Source organism: Papaver somniferum, chromosome 7, assembly GCF_003573695.1.
Source record: "Papaver somniferum cultivar HN1 chromosome 7, ASM357369v1, whole genome shotgun sequence".
Taxonomy (NCBI): Eukaryota; Viridiplantae; Streptophyta; class Magnoliopsida; order Ranunculales; family Papaveraceae; genus Papaver; species Papaver somniferum.
In genome coordinates this window covers 8,468,245-8,487,584 of record NC_039364.1, presented here as the reverse complement: position 1 = coordinate 8,487,584, position 19,340 = coordinate 8,468,245, and the positions used below count along the sequence as shown (strand labels likewise).

The 19,340-nt window shown below is 33.8% G+C and overlaps 1 protein-coding gene and 1 non-coding gene across 2 annotated transcripts; both read left to right on the top strand.

Annotated features, from left to right (window-relative positions):
• The first annotated feature begins 11,442 nt into the window (after window positions 1–11,442).
• On the top strand, window positions 11,443–14,904 carry LOC113295186 (histone deacetylase 2-like). The gene is made up of 11 exons (XM_026543538.1): window positions 11,443–11,695; window positions 11,831–11,948; window positions 12,179–12,241; window positions 12,400–12,468; window positions 12,541–12,707; window positions 12,852–12,916; window positions 12,994–13,040; window positions 13,198–13,292; window positions 13,698–13,785; window positions 13,992–14,079; window positions 14,586–14,904. The coding sequence occupies exons 1-11, from the start codon at window positions 11,499–11,501 to the stop codon at window positions 14,684–14,686; spliced, it is 1,098 nt and encodes a 365-aa protein (XP_026399323.1). The 5' UTR covers window positions 11,443–11,498; the 3' UTR covers window positions 14,687–14,904.
• A 2,410-nt stretch (window positions 14,905–17,314) lies between these two features.
• Window positions 17,315–17,400, top strand: TRNAY-GUA. The gene is given in 2 exon segments: window positions 17,315–17,351; window positions 17,365–17,400. It is a non-coding gene; the product is annotated as a tRNA-Tyr (tRNA).
• The last annotated feature ends 1,940 nt before the right edge of the window (window positions 17,401–19,340 follow it).

Below are 19,340 nucleotides of genomic sequence, written 5' to 3'. Positions count from 1 at the left end.
TTAAACATCACAGATTACTAGAGTTAGACCTGAGTTTCTCGTTCGGATGAACTGCAAACGGAATATATCATAATTAAACATCACAGGTTCAAAGATTAGTAGAGTTAGACCTGAGGTTCTCGTTCGGATGAACTGAAGACGAAATATATCATAATTTAACATCACAGGTTCAAAGATTACTATAGTTAGACCTGAGTTTCTCGTTCGGATGAACTGGAAACGAAATATATCAGAATTGAACATCACAAGTTCAAAGATTACAAGAGATAGGCCTGAGTTTCTCGTTCGGATGAACTGCAAACAGAATATATCATAATTCAACATCACAGGTTCAAAGATTACTAGAGTTAGACCTGAGTTTCTCGTTCAGATGAACTGAAGACGAAATATATCAGAATTGAACATCACAGGTTCAAAGATTACTAGAGTTAGACCTGAGTTTCTCCTTCGGACGAACTGAAGACGAAATATATCAAAATTAAACATCACAAGTTCAAAGATTACTAGAGTTAGACCTGAGTTTCTCGTTCGGATGAACTGCAGAAGGAATATATCAGAATTAAACATCACAGGTTCAAAAATTACTAGAGTTAGACCCGAGTTTCTCGTTCGGATGAACTGAAGACGGAATATATCAGAAATGAACATCACAGGTTCAAATATTACTAGAGTTAGACCCGAGTTTCTCGTTCGGATGAACTGAAGACGAAATATATCAGAAATGAACATCACAGGTTCAAATATTACGAGAGTTAGACCTGAGTTTCTCATTCGGATGAACTGCAGACAGAATATATCAAAATTGAACATCACAGGTTCAAAGATTACCAGAGTTAGACCTGTGTTTCTCGTTCGGATGAACTGAAGACAGAATATATCAGAATTAAACATCACATGTTCAAAGATTACTAGAGTTAGACCTGAGTTTCTCGTTCGGATGAACTGAAGACGAAAAATATCAGATTCGAACATCACGGGTTCAAAGATTGCTAGAGTTAGAGCTGAGTTTCTCGTTCGGATGAACTGAAGATGAAATATATCAGACTAATAGAGTTATACCTGAATTTCTCGTTCAGATGAACTGAAGATGAAATGTATCAGATTCGAACATCACAGGTTCAAAGATTGCTAGAGTTAGAACTGAGTTTCTCGTTCGGATGAACTGAAGATGAAATATATCAGATTGGAAAATCACAGGTTCAAAGATTGTTAGAGTTAGATCTGAGTTTCTCGTTCGGATGAGCTGAAGACGAAATATATCAGATTACTAGAATTAGACCTGAGTTTCTCGTTCGGATGAACTGAAGACGAAATATATCAGATTTGAACATCACAGGTTCAAAGATTGCTAGAGTTAGACCTGAGTTTCTCGTTCGGATGAACTGAAGACGAAATATATCAGATTCGAATATCACAGGTTCAAAAATTGCTAGAGTTAGACCTGAGTTTCCCATTCGGATAAACTGAAGAAAAAATATATCTGATTCGTTAGTGCAATAAATATCATGGAGATAGTGAAAATGACCATACTACCCTTATCAGAAATAAGTGAAATAAATATTACAGATTGTGAAAATGACCATATTACCCTTACTAGAAATAAGTGCAATAAATATCACACAGACAGTGATAATGACCATATTACCGTTATTAGGAATTAGTGCAATAAAATAGTGAAAATGACCATACTACCCTTATCGGAAATAAGTGAAATAAATATTACAGATTGTGAAAATGACCATATTACCCTTACTAGAAATAAGTGCAACAAATATCACACAAACTGTGAAAATGACCATATTACCCTTACTAGGAATTAGTGCAATAAATATCATGGAGACAGTTAAAATGACCATACTATCCTTATCGGAAATAAATAAAGTAAATATTACAGATTGTGAAAATTACCGTATTACCCTTACTGGAAGTAAGTGTAATAAATATTATGGAGACTGTCAAAATGACCAAACTACCCTTATTGGACATAAGTGCAATAAATATCATACAGACTGTGAAAATGACTATACTACCCTTACTAGAAATTAGTGAAATAATATTATGGAGACTGTGAAAATGACTAGACTACCCTTATCAAAAATAAGTAAAGTAAATATTGCAGACTATGAAAATGACTATTTTACCCTTACTGGAAATAAGTGCAATAAATATTAGGGAGACTGTCAAAATGACCAGACTACCATTATCGGAAATAAGTAAAGTGAATATTACAGATAGTGAAAATGACCATACTACCCTTACTGAAAATAAGTGCAATAAATATTATGGAGACTGTGAAAATGACCAGACCACCCTTATCGGATATGAGTAAAGTAAACATTACAGTCTGCTAAAATGACCATTTTACCCTTAGGGGAAATAAGTGCAATAAATGTTATGGAGACTGTCAAAATGACCAAACTACCTTTATTGGAAATAAATGCAATAAATATCACACAGACAGTAAAAATGAACATACTACCCTTACTGGAAATTAGTGAAATAAATATTATGGAGACTGTGAAAATGACCAGACTACTCTTATCAAAAATAAGTAAAGTAAATATTACAGACTGTGAAAATGAGTATTTTACCCTTACTGCAAATAAGCGCAATAAATATTATGGAGACTGTCAAAATGACCAGACTATCCCCATCGGAAATAAGTAAAGTGAATATTATAGACAGTGAAAATGAGCATACTACCCTTACTGGAAATAAGTGCAATAAATATTATGGAGACTGTGAAAATGGCCATACTACCCTTACTGGAAATAAGTGCATTAAATATTATGGAGACTGTGAAAATGACCAGACCACCCTTTTCGGATATGAGTAAAGTAAATTTTATAGTCTGTGAAAATGACAATTTTACCCTTAGGGGAAATAAGTGCAATAAATGTTATGGAGACTGTGAAAATGACCAGACTATACTTATCGGAAATAAGTAACGTAAATATCACTGACAGTGAAAATGACCAAATTATCCTTACTAGAAATTAGTGCAATAAATACATGGTGACAAAGAAAATGACCAGACTACCCTTATCGGAAATAAGTTAAGTAAATATGATAGACTGTGAAAATGACCATTTTACCCTTATCACAGTCTCCATTACATTTATTAACCTTATTTTCAGTAAGGGTAAAATGGTCATGTTCACAGACTATAATATTTACTTGACTTATTTTTATAAGGGCAGTTTTTCATTTTATAGTCTCCATGATGTTTATTGCATTAATTTCTAGTAAGGGTGATATGGTCGTTTTCACAGTCTGAAATATTAACTTTACTTATTTTTAATAAGGGTAGTCTGGTCATTTTCACAGTCTCCATAATATTTATTGCACTAATTTCTAGTAAGGGTAATATGGTCATTTTCACAGTATGTAATATGTACTTTACTTATTTCGAATAAGGATAGTCTGGTCATTTTCACATCATCATCTTTAATATTTACTTTACTTATTTTTGATAAGGGTAGTTTGGTAATTTTCATAGTCTCCATCATATTTATTGCACTTTTTTCCAGTAAGGGTAATATGGTCATTTTTAGTATTACTTTACTTATTTTCGATAAGGGTAGTTTGGTCATTTTCATAGTCTCCATGATATTTATTGCATTTATTTCCAGTAAGGGTAACATGGTCATTTTCACAGTCTGTAATATTTACTTTACTTATTTTTGTTAAGGGTAGTCTGGTCATTTTCATAGTCTCCAAAATATGTATTACACTTATTTCCAGTAAGGGTAAAATAGTCATTTTCATAGTATGTAATATTTAATTTGCTTATTTCTAATGAGGGTAGTTTGGTCATTTTCATAGTCTCCATGATATTTATTGCACTTATTTCTTGTAAGGGTAATATACTCATTTTCATAGTCTCCGTGATATTTATTGCACTTATTTCTAGTAAGGTAATATGGTCATTTTCACAGTAAGGGTAATATAGTTGTTTATAAAATGTGTAATATTTCCTTTACTTATTTCCGATAAGGGTAGTTTGGTCATTTTCACAGTCTCCATAATATTTATTGCATTTATTTCTAGTAAGGGTAAAATGGTCATTTTCATAGTCTGTAATATTTTCTTTACTTATTTCTTATAAGGGTTGTATGGTTATTTTCACAGTGTATAATATTTACTTTACTTATTTCCGATGAGAGTAGTCTGGTCATTTTCACAGTTTCCATAATATTGATTGCAATAATTTCCATTAAAGGTAATATGGTCATTTTCACAATCTCTAATATTTACTGCACTTATTTCTGATAAGGGTAGTATGGTCATTTTCACAGTCTGCATAATATTTTGTTGCACTGTTTTCCATTAAGGGTCATATGGTCATTTTAACAGTTTGTAATATTTACTTTACTTATTTCCGATAAGGGTAGTCTGGTCACATTCAAAATCTTCGGAATTTTTATTGCACTAATTCCGATAAGGGTAGTCTGGTAATTTTCACTGTCTTCGGAAGAAGCAGATATGTCAAAGTCAAATTTCTATAAAATCATGTTTTGTTGATTTGGTCTTGATCCTGTTTTCTAATATTAAGAAAATTAAAAAGAAAAAGAAAAATGTATTTTGGTTTATAGAAATGAACTATAATTGTTAGATTGTACAAATGTGGGAAAATTAGTGACATGTAAAATTCAAAGTGTTATAATTTTGAGGTTGTTTTAGATGTGGTGAAATATTTGGGTGGAATCATCACTTTGGATTATAATTGTGATAGTCTGTAAAATTGTCAACAAATATTATTGTGACTAATAAAAAAATTTAATATTCCTAATTATTATCACGAATACAAAATTTAATAACAGTTGTAACTGTTGCAGGACTTATTATAGATGTATCTATGACTGAAAAATAAACTGTGACAGGTTGCACTATTACAAAATCCTGGTTTTGGTGTAGGGATTTGACCCATTTCCCATAAGAGATCGATGGTTATTGGTTAGAAACCACAAGAAATGCTCAAAGCAAACTGAGTTTATTTATTCGGTCACTTCACTAGATGATAAACGGAAGGGGAAGACCATCGTCGAGATAACCAATTAGTTCATTTTCATATGGTCATGTATGAAATTAAAAAATTACCGCCATTGAAAGGGTTTAAGATAAAGATATTTTGTAAAAGGGTCATATGTTTAGTGTCTAATTAGGATTTGCATCGTAAAAGATGCAGTTGATGTGTTAGGATCGTAGACTAACTTTGACTGTTTAATTTTTTTTACCAAAAACCCATATGAAATTGTTAAAAGACACTGTAGCTAACCAGTTTCAATACTAGTTGAGAACTTTTCACAAACACGTGATGTGTGAGAAACTGGCTATCGAGAGGTGAAGTTGCTATAACCAACTGGCATTAGCCCAGTTGGCCAGGAGTTGGGCTCCCAACCTACAGGTTGCGGATCCAATTCCCTCAAGGACGTGAATTTGCTATGTTTTTCTACGAATTGTATATCTCCTTCCCTGCACCAATATAATTTTCGGAGACAACCCAAGTTTTTTTTATCCATCATACACTCTAAAACTCATTTACTCATAACCAATCATCATCACTTAAAACACACATGTTGGCTGTAATTTGCCTAACACTAGCACAAACTCTTGCTATTGTCTTACAACTCTGTACCCATTTCTTACACGCGAGTATATCTTGTAACCATGACGATTAGCCGTGGAGAACCAACCACACGTTCCATCAGACCCATTGCCTGTCTCGTGAACAACTTGGTTTAATGAACAAGACCAACAGGTGATGTGTCTTTTAGCTCTTTCTATAGCTACCCAACAGGTGATTTGTTTTGTTATGAACTGAATTTTTTAATTAAAGCATATATGTATTTTAATTATGATAAAACTTCATCAAGATGATAATTAGAGGTTTGAAATTGCTGTTGTTCTTTGTTTAATCGGAAACTAGTTGATGGAGCAAAATACAAGAAAATAAATAGTTTTAGTTATATTTCAAAACTCAACGTCAGTCAAACTAAAGGTCATGGTATGTGGTAAGATAAACAATGCTAACTAACATTTTTCTAACGGTCAAAGTTAGTCTAAGACCCTAATACATCAATTACATCTTCTATAACCCAGATCCTAATTAGACACTAAACATATGACCTTTTTACTAAATATCTCACCATATACATGTTATTACAACCACGTACATTGTCAATTCGGGCAGAGAAAAAAAACAAAGTAGATATCAAGTTGTACCAAGTATTTTAATATTTTTTTAAATATTTTATGGACATTTACACAAAGTAAGTAGTCATATTCCTCGTCGGTTGTCATGTGTGTTAGCAGTCTAATCTCATGTAATAAGAAAGGGAAAAGACTGTTCAAGTGGCTAAAAAGGATAATTAACCTATCATGAAAGTTTAGTGAATACCTAATGCAAGTCAGGATACGTTTACTTTAAAATTTCATCAAAATGCAAGCCAACCCGAAATGAATTTCTGCATAAAGCTTAAATGTACATGTTTTTTTTCCGGAAAATGGGTCATGTCCTTAAAACATGGCTCAAATGGACGAGTAAAAATTATTATGGGTGAAATGGACACAAACAAAATAGGAAGAATGAAACTGGATTCATCCTGGCTTAAACTTAAAAATAAAGGGAGGATGAAACTGGATGCATCCTGATATAAATTAAAAATAAGAAAAAGCATTTAAAAATTGGTAGGATGAAATTGTTTATATCCTGACTATTTTTACATTTTCGTCCATTTAAACAGTATCAAATTTTACATGTCCGTTTCACCCAGGAAATGTAGATTTTGGTCTTTTTAACCAATTTTATGTTTTTCTTTTTTTTTTGTTTAATTAGCTTCTTTCTTCTTTTCAACAAACTAAACGTTGTTCATTTACAGGTGCTTATATGAATCAATTGCTAAAGTTAACATAGATTCATTAACACACTTATCATGTGACCCGTCAAACACCACCACTTCCTGATTTATGAATATTCGTATTACAGGTTTACCTACAAAATATCCTACCGTAAACCTTTCTAACTTCAAAGTGTGGTCACTCACATAATTTTTACCTTTTTAGTTTACTCTAACATCTTGAATTTCATTTTGACCGCAGTTTTCCAAAAAACAACTCAGTTCAACTCTGTGTGACTAAGTTTGTGTGTTTGCTTGATTAGATAGAATTATTACGGCCATTTATTCTTCATATTTCTTGTTTTCTTTGATATAAAGCTCACTATCTTTTACATCAATTATATATCTAAAGTTCCAAACATATGTTCACTGAATTTTCATGGTCCATTGCTTATTTATCTTTATTTTACAAAAAGCATCTAATACCCGTGAAGTGTCAATATTTTTCTTTTGATTAAAATGCATTTAAATACAAGTCTTATTTCACCTAAATATATATTACAACTTATCTTCTAAATAGGAATTTTTGGCGTACAACCCAAATAAATTCTCAAAACCGTCCTTCCCATTATGGGTTTATGATGGGTTTTATGGGCTTATCACTTTTGTTTGGGACCTACCATTTCAAAAGGAATTATCATTATTTCTTTTATGAATTACGATTTTAGAGGAGTTTGTGGAGGTAGTCTATCCAAAACCACCATTTAAAAAAAAAAAAAAAAAAATCTGCAAATTGAATAATGGATAACCGGAAACCACTTACAAACTTTTGTTATTTTCTTTTATTATAAATTTTTCTGGTCATATGCGATCGTAAATTTGTAATCTAACATATTTGATTCCAAGTAGTTAAATGATTGTAAGTGTGCTTTGATATAGTTAATAAAGCTCTGTAGGACTAGTAATGATGGTCATGTTACGTATAACGATGTGAAAAAGTGTGACTTTTTTTTGTAAAATATTATAAAAACGTCACCGATTTAGGTTGTGAATATCATCTTGCACTTTATATTTTCAAACCAAGAATAAAACTCGCCACAAATTCTGCACATGCACTAGAATCAAATCATTTTTCTTAGTCCAAGTAAGTGTGGAAGATTAGGTGTACAATTGAAACATTTGATCAAAAGACAATTTACAAACTACATACTACTGGTCACTGAGTGTAACATATACGCATGGACTATGGAGTGGTTCACAATAGTTCCTCGTACTCAGAAAGTAATAACGAAGTGTTTCCGTAGGTTTCACCCTTTTTTACGATTAATCATTATGCGCTCTAAAACCCACCCTGCAAACCCAATTCTTCGAGAAGAGGGAGTTTTATCATAACTAACACGTTAAAGTTATTACATCTAATTTGACAAAAATATGTTCTCCGTCGTTTATAATAAAAAAAGTTTCATTCATATAACTGTGGGCCCATCTAGTGTAAAGTTTTTTTTTTAACTTACTTTCATGAAATTTCAGGAAACCTTAGGGACTCGATTGTTTTCTTTCCCTAGTATCTAACACAACTTAACTGTTCTTGGGTTCTTTTGGGACTTAGACTCTTGACTTCACTTTTTGGACTTCCTAACCACTTATTCAGATGGATAACCAATGTGTTCATCACATGACACTTTTTTCTGTTCGATGGAATTCTACATTATATGGTTATGAAACCTTAGAGTTAGTAAAGTGAGAAGTACTACTTATAATACTTGCACATGGTGTAAACCAAGTGTTAACCTACATTCACTTATACGTCCAAATGGGTCCTCATTGCCCATACAAATAGCTTTAGACAATAAAAAAACGACAAAGAAACGACAAAAAAAAAATAAAAAAAATATCCATTCTTCAACTTTAAATTTCCTTCAACCGTTGTACGATAAAATTGGTGTTTTTGTTCATATCCAAATGGTTAAACACTTGGTTGTTTGAGATAGTCGGAAATATCTCTTCAATTAGTAGTATTGATCTGTCTTGGTTAACATAAATAATTTGTAATGTTAATGGTAATGATGATCTGTGTTAGTTAACAGACACAAATGATAATGGCAATGGTGGTGTTCTGTGTTGGTTAATAGATACAAATTATAATGATAATTATGGTGGTTTGTGTTCGTTAACATACACAAATGGTAATAATAATGATTTTGGTATTGAAAGATGTTAAAAATTGGTTGAAAATAGATGTTGGACGTTTGGTGGAAAAATAATGAACCCATGTTGTGTAATTAAACTGATATCGAGAGGTATTGAAAAGTGTGTAATAGTGGTTGGCTAATTAACTTCCAAGAACATCAAAGGATGGTACCTGGATTGAAGACGATGAAGCTCGAGTAACACATGATTCTAGATGAAATTCAGTAGCATTATACTCTTTTGTACTGGTTATTAACCAAATACAAGAACGACCACATAAAATCTTTGTAAATCACCAAATATCCACCAACCAACAATCAAATATTTGGAACAAAATTTCTAATAGACTGCATTGATGGCACAAAAAAACAAATTGTAGTTTGGGTTTCCACTTTTTGCACCAGGTTTGAAGTTTTTTGGGGTTTTGAAGGATTTCAAATAGTGTTCACCTACATTTTCACTTACAGAAAAATGAATTGATAATATTTTAAAGAAATTTCAGATTTGATACAAGGGTAATTTTTTTTTGGATCAAACATTAAATTTCAGATGTGATATAACATGAGCTTTGAAGTTCAAACGAGATTTCAAGGGTTAAATTTATGGATCAAAACCATATACACTCTCTGTAACAGTAGTAAAAATTCTAAGAAATTACCTTGATTTATGTGCATACTAGTCGAAGAGGTATAACCAGCAGAAACAAAGTGAAACTTTAGACCATACCCTTAATTGTTTGAAAACCCCACCGCATATTTCGTGGAAGAAATTATTTGATGCCAGATTTTGATGTTGGACTGACAAGTGAATATTGATGTTGAACTAATAATCGATTTTTTTAGAGAAAAAGGAATAACAAAATCTGATTTGGAAATTGCAAAATATCTCTATGTTTTAATTAGCAGATAATATATATTATTCTTTCTCAGTGTTGGATGACTCTTAACTCTTGTTAATCACCTTCGTTCATTTTCAAAAATCAAATCAGCAACTCCATGAAAACCCATAATTTCTCAAACAATTCAAGCATATTCCAAACCCTAGATTTCTTAAAATAGTTGGAATAAATTAAAATGAAGTTAAAGATACGAATGAAGTGATGTCGTTTTTACGATGATAAGAATAAGATGGATTCTCATACTCGTGAAAGTTGATTTTAGACTTAAACTATAAAACTAAACCAACAAATAAAGAAAAGATGGTAATAAATTGAGTGATACTAGGATTCAGGATTCGTGAAGGTTGATTTTAAGCATATTCCTTAGAAACACCCACATATACACAACATAACAAAATAAATACAAAATAGGTACTAACAAAATAGATTATTGAGATTTGTACTATTGAGATCAAATCAGACACAAAATTAAATGTGTCTATCACGAAGAAATAAGAACTTAAAATTGAAATTGGTTTGGTGATGATGAAAGTGGTCATGGTGCTGATGGTGGCTATTGAGGTGAAATAGCAAGAATCGAACCCTCGTGATACCACGATGGAATTCTACATTGTATTGTGTAAACCCTAGAGTTATTACATTAAGAGGTAATATTTAATACTTATACTACTTTAACATGGAGTAAACCAAGTGTAACCTACATTTAGTTATATATCCTAATAATAATAATAGTTTCATCGCCTACTTCTAACCGTCAACAACCTGTAAAAGTCAAGGAATAAGAGTGTGTTTGTTTTTTGCTGATTCGATGTCTGAATTTGATTCGGCCCCTGACTCGGTTCGAGTTAGATGCCTGGCCGTTTGTTTTTTTTATTTTGAGTTAGATCTGACTTCTGGTCTGACTTAGACCTAACTCCCAACTCGGACCTATTTGACTTGGGAAATAAAGTATCCCTGACTCATGGTATGTAGCCACTCTGACTCACATATTTTTGAGTCAGATGAGTCAGATCTGACTCATAAAACAAACATATTGAGTCAAATCCAAATGAATCAGGTGATAACAGTCGAGTCCGAATTTGTGCACACTCCTTAGAGAATGTGCACGTAACATTTCAATCTCCATCCTTGATTTAATTTAGGTTTATGTAACGAGGGTCGTGATTCTAAACATAGAGGATAATGGAGCCATCAGTTAAATAATCAACGAATTAAAAAAATATGTAGAGGAGGGTGAATAAATTTGTCATAATAGTCAAATTCAAATGAGTCGGGAAAAAAAAGAAGGTATAGGTGTATTTTTGGGAACTAACTCGCACCATTCATTGAATCGTCCTAACGGTTTATTCACATGGTCCGTTTGATAAAATTCACTAGAAGCACACGTCACCAGATCGACCAACGTGTTCATCACATGACACCTTGTTCTGTCATCCCCTACTGCGGACCGTCAACGGCCTGTTAAAGTCAACAAACAATGTCACTGACCATTTCACTTAAAAATTCCTCCTTTCCCAAAGTTAAACCCCAGAAGAATCCTCTCTTGTACAATTCCATTACCAGAAGAAATCATGACTACTTCATCTCCAACTAATGAAAACCCAGGAGCTTCTTCTTCTTCTTCTTCTTCTTCTTCTTCGGTGGATGTTGAAACCCTAAGAAGAGATCGAATCCTTTCTAGTAAACTCTATTTTGATGTTCCACTCAGAATGGTTCCTCTAATTTATTCATCTTCTTATGATATCGCCTTCTTATGTATCGAGAAATTGTAAGTATTTGAGTCTTTGGTTTTCACTTATTAGTTCAGAAATTGAAGAAATTGTGATGAAAATCTCATCTTTTTGTGGCTGAATTGATTTTTTTATTTTATTTTGCAAATGAAATGTTATGAATTTGTGTATAGGCATCCATTTGATTCTTCGAAATGGGGTCGAATTTGTCAGTTTCTTATTAAGGATGGTGTATTAGAACGAAGTCGGATTGTTGAGCCTTTGGAAGCTTCAAATGATGATCTCCTTGTGGTAATTTTTCAATCTTTAGAACTCTAGTTATGATTTCGTCTTTCTTTTTTTTGTTTTCCTGGGGTTCTTAGTGCTAATTACACTGAAAAGGTAACAAATTTGGATTTTCTGAATAAAAGAACAGGTAATGTTGATTGCAATTTGTAATTGTAAAGCCGTAAATCGCCTTCATTGTAATGGATGTTGTATCCTTCTAAAGAGAATTGCTTACTTCAGATACTTGTTAACAGGTACATTCAGAGTCATATTTGAGTAGTTTGAAAAGCAGTTATAAGGTCGCTATCATAATTGAGGTGTGTGGAACTGCATATTCTCCAAGGCTGTAATTTGTTTTAGATGTTTCGGTTTGGCAAAATGATGAGTAGATTGTAATGGAGCTGGCTATATTTATATGGACTCAAATACTTTGTGTAATTAATCGATATGATTGATTGCTTTGTGTATTCTTTAGGTCCCACCTGTTGCGTTACTACCAAATTGTCTTGTGCAGCAAAAGGTTCTCTACCCGTTTTGCAAGCAGGTGAAACCCCATTGTTTTAATGATTTTCCTCTATTCCCTTTTTTTAAGGATACTTATAATATGTTACAACAGGTATGGGGAACTATTTTAGCAGCAAAGCTCGCGAAAGAGCGGGGTTGGGCAATTAATGTTGGTAGAGGTTTTCATCATTGCTGTGCATATAAACGGGGTGGATTCTGTGTCTATGCAGATATATCTCTTTGCATTATATTTGCATTTACTCGGTTGAATATTTCAAGGTAATTACGAGATTCCATCTTTCACAAAGTTCAATTAGAGGCTACTATTTTATCTTTTCAAGTAACTGTATTCCTTATTTCTCGCACAGTCTGGGGCAATATCTATCATTTGCTTCCTCAAATTTTGTCTGCAAATGTGTGCATGGTGATGATCATTGATCTTGATGCGCATCAGGGGAACGGACATGAAATGGACTTTGGAAATGATAGTAGGTTTCCTTTAATTTACTTCTAAAGATATCAATGGTTCTGTTCATGAATTTTGCTAATAATGTGATACCTACAGGTAGAGTTTATATCCTGGACATGTACAATCCCGATATTTATCCCTTTGTAAGATACTCCCCATTAAATCATTATTACATAATCTTGGAATCGAATAGCAATTATTCCTTCCGTAACTATCTCTTAAATCACGTTGACAGTTACTTGTGCTACCTTCTGATTACTCCTTTTAATGTTCATACATCTCTTTTTCTTGCTACTGTAGGACTTTAAGGCAAGAACTTACATTGATCAGAGTGTCCAAGTACAGAGCGGGACTCCAACACAAGTGTATTTAGAAGAATTAGATAAAGCACTCGAGGTATGGATGTCCAGAGAATCATTATCTCTATCTATACTTCTTGTTAATCAGCATTTGCGAAATATGTTAGTTGCCTCACAAACATGGATAGTGAGAGTTGACATGATCGTGCAGTTTGATTGGTTGAAATTTTAAGCCTTTCTATTCCATTATCTTGTTTTGCTATTCTAGTCAGTAAATGACTAGAGTTACTGACTAGAGTTGATTTCCAAGTGTTCTTATGGAACAGGCTATCACCATGATGACTGAAGGGCCAAAAATTGCTTACTGTTGGATAAAACATACACCATACCGATAATGAATTAATAGAAAGAATTCCTTTCATGCAAATGAATATGTTGGATTTTTCATTTTAGTAGTAAAGATGTTTTAACAGAAGCTGGGGCTTCTCAATGTAAATTCCTGGTTGCTGGGAATAATTTTAATCCCGAGTTGGTTGTGTACAATGCTGGCACTGATATCCTCGATGGAGACCCTCTGGGACAGTTGAAGGTAATTTAGTTCTTATCTTGCTATGTGCATTCTCCAGGATTCTCTTTTCTGACAATAAATTATCCAGCTGCTCGATACAAAAACTTGATACACTCTGATTTTTAACTTTCTCAAAGTTGAAAATACTAAACCAGATTGAAGATGAAATGCAGTTTTGTTAGATCATGTGATGAAATTCGTTAATATGATCATTATTCAACTTTTAGGTGAGCCCTAATGGAGTAGCCAGTAGAGATGAGAAGGTGTTTAGATTTGCCAAAAAAAAGAACATTCCTCTTGTCATGCTTACATCAGGTATGTTTCCCTTCAGTTCTTGACTAAAAAACTTGCGGCATAGTGGGGCCATTTCATCATTTCCAGGCTATGGCACAAACTTTTTTTTTTTTTGGGCGATAATACATTCGGCATAAATTTTATGTTTCCATGCATATGGTCCTGCTTGTGTCTTTCTTACCATGAGGTGCTTGATTGACTACATTGTCTGAGCATGGAATTGGTAGTGATGCTATGTACATCCCATGTCAACTTACTTGGCCAGCTGTGTGCATGTTGATAATCAAATTTTAATAAGCATTTTCAATAGTCGAGTGGGACTTTCTAAACTTCATATCCATTTTCATTCGAAGTTTGCTTGCTCAACCACTGCTCTGCATAGGTTGAGTGCTCACTACCAATGATCTGCTTAGGATATGTAGGTTGTTACTTTCACAAGCTCCAATTTCCTAAGAGCAACTTCTTTCCGTTCTATGTTTGGTCTCCCTTCTTCATTTCATCAAGCTGAAACGCATGTTTGTTTACAGGTGGCTATATGAAATCAAGTGCTAAAGTTATCGCAGATTCTTTAATGAACTTATCAGTTAAAAGGTTGATTGATTTGGCGTCTCCCCCTTTGGGAACCTAAAAACTGTTTCAACGAACTTTTTGTTGTGTACATATGTGAGGGTGCAAAGGTAAATTTACATTCCCTATGGTTTACAGCGACAGTACTTGGTTTGCAACTTTGCACTGATGTATAAATACATTTCTAGAGTCTAGACAGTGCCAGATAATCGATAACAAAATGTTTGTGTACAACAATTGTACTATATAATGTAAAGGAAACCCTATCAATCTTTCTTTATCTTTCATTACCCCATGCTCGTGCGAACATCTCTACGATCATGTGCATTTTGCTTGACACATACATTCAGTTGTTTGGGGATTGTAGGTTTGTTAACAGAAGTTTAACTTTCATCCACATGAGATAGAGATCATCCAAGATGGAAATGTGAGAAGTATGACTCGAAGTTGTTAAATGATTTTAGAAATTGATTATACGCTATCTACCAGTAATAACAATGTTAATTTGGTCATTTTGGTGTATAAAGATAGCATAGACATGAGTACTCCATAGACGCTACCGATCTGGAGTGCTCAAAGTTAAAGTAACTTTCTTCACGAGTCATCAGGTCTTCATAGTTTTTTTGTGTGTATCGTGTGGAATGATAAATCAGATGAAAACTCTATCATGAAATGCAAGTGAATTCAGTTGCAGATCGAGGGGAAGTATAAAAGCCAATGCCTATTTGTCGTATATGCACTAGTCCTGAAAACTTAAAAGTTGCACACAAATGAGATTTTACAAACACTTCCAAGTGTACATTGGTAGGATGGGTTGTAACTTGGTTTTCTGAGACGTTGGAGTAAACTATGGGGAATACAGTCTTTCAGTCGAGCAGATGAAGTAAGCCAGCTGACATGCAAAATAGGTTTATTAAGGGAAAAGTCAAGGTGCCCAGAGACTAGTTATTTAAGATAAATGACATGGTAAATTCAATTAAAGTCTAATACGTTTAAATTAAACTTTAACTTTAAAGGTATAATGCCATATAAATTGGTGCCCACGTGACTGGAAACATATGTCAACCATGTAAATTTGTTTTAATAACCTCCGATCCTTAAAATCCGGAAGAAAAAACATAAATTAGCTGTAACTAAATGTAGCTTAGTTTTTTTTTGGCATTTTTGGCATCCACCATTGGAAGGAGGTTCTTAACGGGGTGAATTTTGAATGTTATCAACGTTTGTGACAAATTTATACATTCTAAAAAAATAGCCGTATCTTCGAATTCTATGATCAATGAATTTAACAAATATAATGTGAAAATTTAATGCAGATTTGATGTATTTTATCAGAAAGACTATTCTGCACTCCATTCGCAGCGCTACTCACCACTCAAATCCAAGTGTCCCAATAATACTGGTCAAGGTTATTCAAACATGACCCACCAGCTTACCAAAAAGGTTTTTAACTCCCAAAATCAAGGGTCTAGATGTGGGTGAGTGGCAATTAGTGCTGTGACAAGTGAGTGGAACAGCAACTCCGGTATTTTATCTTATCTCTTTGAATTTTTCACTGGTATTTTATAACGTTTTTTTCTCTTTGAAGCACACAATTCATTTTCTCTATTTAACTAAAATGATATTCTTTTGGAAAAAAAAAAAGAAAGCAGAATTTCCTTGAACTTTTGTTAAAAGCTATAAAAACTTTCACTTTTGAAAGAAACCCATTACATGTTCAGCATTCTCCCAGTTGATGAAGAGAAAAAGATGTCTTTCGAAGAATTTACACAAAATTGGTTAAAAAAATCAAAATCAACAATTCCTGGGTAAAAAAGACATCTAGATTTTGATACTGTTTAAATGGACAAAAATGTAAAAATAGCCAGGATGTAAACAGTTTCATCCTAGCCATTTTCAAATACTTTTTCTTATTTTTAATTTACATTAGGATGCATCCAGTTCATCCTCGCTATTTTTTAAGTTTAATCCAAGATGAATCCAGTTTCATCATTGCTATTTTTGGTGTCCATTTCATCCATACTGATTTTTACTCGTCCATTAAACCATGTTTTAAAAATATTTAGATAAATGACCCTTTTTCCAAAGAATTGTCTGGTCATCAGTAATTCTGGAGTCCATTCGGAGTAAAAGCACATGACAATATCACATACTAAAATGAAAATAGTTTTTCTTCATGGGCTGCGGGTATTGGTGTGTGTTTCATGCAAAAACAAAGTTAAAAAAAAAAAAAAGTTAACTAGATAACAGTGCTTCGATGAAAATCGAGTGAATTTGCCTTGCAATCGAAGGATATATAAAAGTTGGTGACCGATGTCTACTTGGCAAACTTATTGAAAGTAGACCATCGAAATGAGGTTGCACAATAAGTCTAAGTGTCGTGTGATATCTCTTAACATTATTTTAAAGATGATTGAAGTAAACTATAGGTAACAAAATCACAATAATTATAAAATCTGTTATGGGCTCCTTCGCCCGGTGGAGTTGGTGTTAAATTTAGGGACCCGCCAGTTTAAGTGTTCAAGCCTTGGTATCCAGTGCTGGTGAAGAAAGTTAGAGAAAACTTAGAAAGTGTTGTAGACAATGAGTGGGCTAAGTTTCTGGAAAGTTCTGAACTGGTTGCATATAAACCTCTCGAGTACAACGTTGATTCAATCAAAACTTTAAATTTGTGATATCTAGCCATCATCCGACCTTAGCTCAGTTGGTAGAGCGGAGGACTGTAGTGGTTGCAGCTTGATCCTTAGGTCACTGGTTCGAATCCGGTAGGTCGGAGACTATTTTTGCGATAGGGAGTTTTTTTTTTTACAAATAAGATTGTCCATTGAATCTTCCTCCTCTAATATTAACTTGTTATCCTTAACAGCTTGATCCTTAGGTCACTTTGTTATCCTTAACAGGGTCTGAGAAGTTTAGAACAATACAACTTCCTAGTTTCATTATCGACGATGTTCGTTACCCCTATAGGACTCACTCAATGGAATTGGATGGTCGTTTGGCTCTGTTACCTATGAATATAAAGTCTTGTCACGGTAACTCCGGTACTTACTTGAACAACAATAACATCGCATCATTGAAGATGTGCATACTGTGCACCGACGACTATGATGATGACCAAGACGCAATGTCCAGCCACAGCGGTAGCAGTGTCGGCAATTACTATTGGATGCAAGAGACCTTCTTACTGCCACCTTTTGAGTGGCAACCAGGAATTCCTGAGTTTATTCGGACCCATTCCAGGGACAGACCTCTTAATCATAAGACACTCAAACGATCCGTCCTTCTATTATTACAATTGGAGGAGAAAGAGTTTTAGCAGCAGCAAGTGCGAAATGAATGGAATCCCCGCATTCTTGATTCCTCCTTGCGATATGATTGGAAAAGATTCCCCCATCAGGTTTGGGTTTTATGCTTTTACTGAAAACCTCTCTCCTGTAAATTAAGTTGCATAAATCATCTGTCGAGTTCGGGTGTTAAACTTTTTCCTGTGTTCTAGAATTTTTAGTTTGCTCATGTGTTAGCCGTCATCGTGTAGGTATGTTTATTCTTTGCAGTGCACTTCAGAGCGGGGCCTGAGGGCGTGCAACCTAACGGTGCCACTAAAGTACTCGATCCATTGAACTGATTGTAATCAGATGCTTTAATAGATTTCTATTTTCTACCATCATTCCACCTATCACCTTATCAGTGGCTATATCTTTAGAATTTTCCTCCATGTAATTTCGTTCTTGTTGGTGGGCGTCAACCAAAAATTCATATTACTTTCATTTGTTTTCTCGAGTATGCGTTACGACCTCCGTTAGTGGTCAGTTCTTTTTAATGCACCACACATTCTTACTTTCCAAATAAGTATTACAGAAAAATATTTACAAATAAATACTGTTAATTGACATTATTTTTGTTACAAAATTATCGATAAAAAAAAATTGGACCTTATAAGAGGCCCCAACATTTATTTCGCACAGGGCCCTCTCAGACTCAGGATCCGCTCTGATGCACTTTCATGTTTATTTGATGTAATATATATGCATGCAATGTAATGACCTAATTAATCTGGTTCAAAGTAGCAGTATCAGTTTTCAGCCGTAACTGTAAGATTATTACAGAGCATTTTTTTTTCGCTCTAATTTATTTACCAATGTCTCTGTTTTTAAGAGTTCTCTTTGCTTTATGTTTTTACTGTTAGGGGGTTGAGCTCATTCTCTGCCCGGCCCCTTGACTCTCTTGTAAAAGTTCTAAGAAAACACAAGATTTTTTAGTTACAACAATTCAAAAGTGCTTGACAACCCGCCTAAAAAAAACTATCACAAACAGCACCCTCACATGCATGTAAAACTTTCAGGTGGGTCTCATGACGTTTAATTGGGACCCACCACTTTTCTAAAGGTTCGTCATTGCCCTTGATTAGGTATATGACGAGGATAAAGCTAAATTGTACAAGAAAATATGGGATATGGCTCACTTTACCTCGGGTTAAACACTTCATCTGGAAGTTTGTTAATGACATTGTCCCGAGCAATGAAAGGTTGGCCAGACCAATGCAGCACAGTGGTGAACATTGCAAAATTTGTCAGCAATGCATAGAAACTACTTCACATATGCTGATGGAATGTTCTTTCTCAAGGGTGATCTTATTATCCATTCGTGGAGCTAGCAGAAGTACAGCAAGAACCAATAATTCTGTCATTGAATGGATTAGCAGCTGGTTCGTAGAT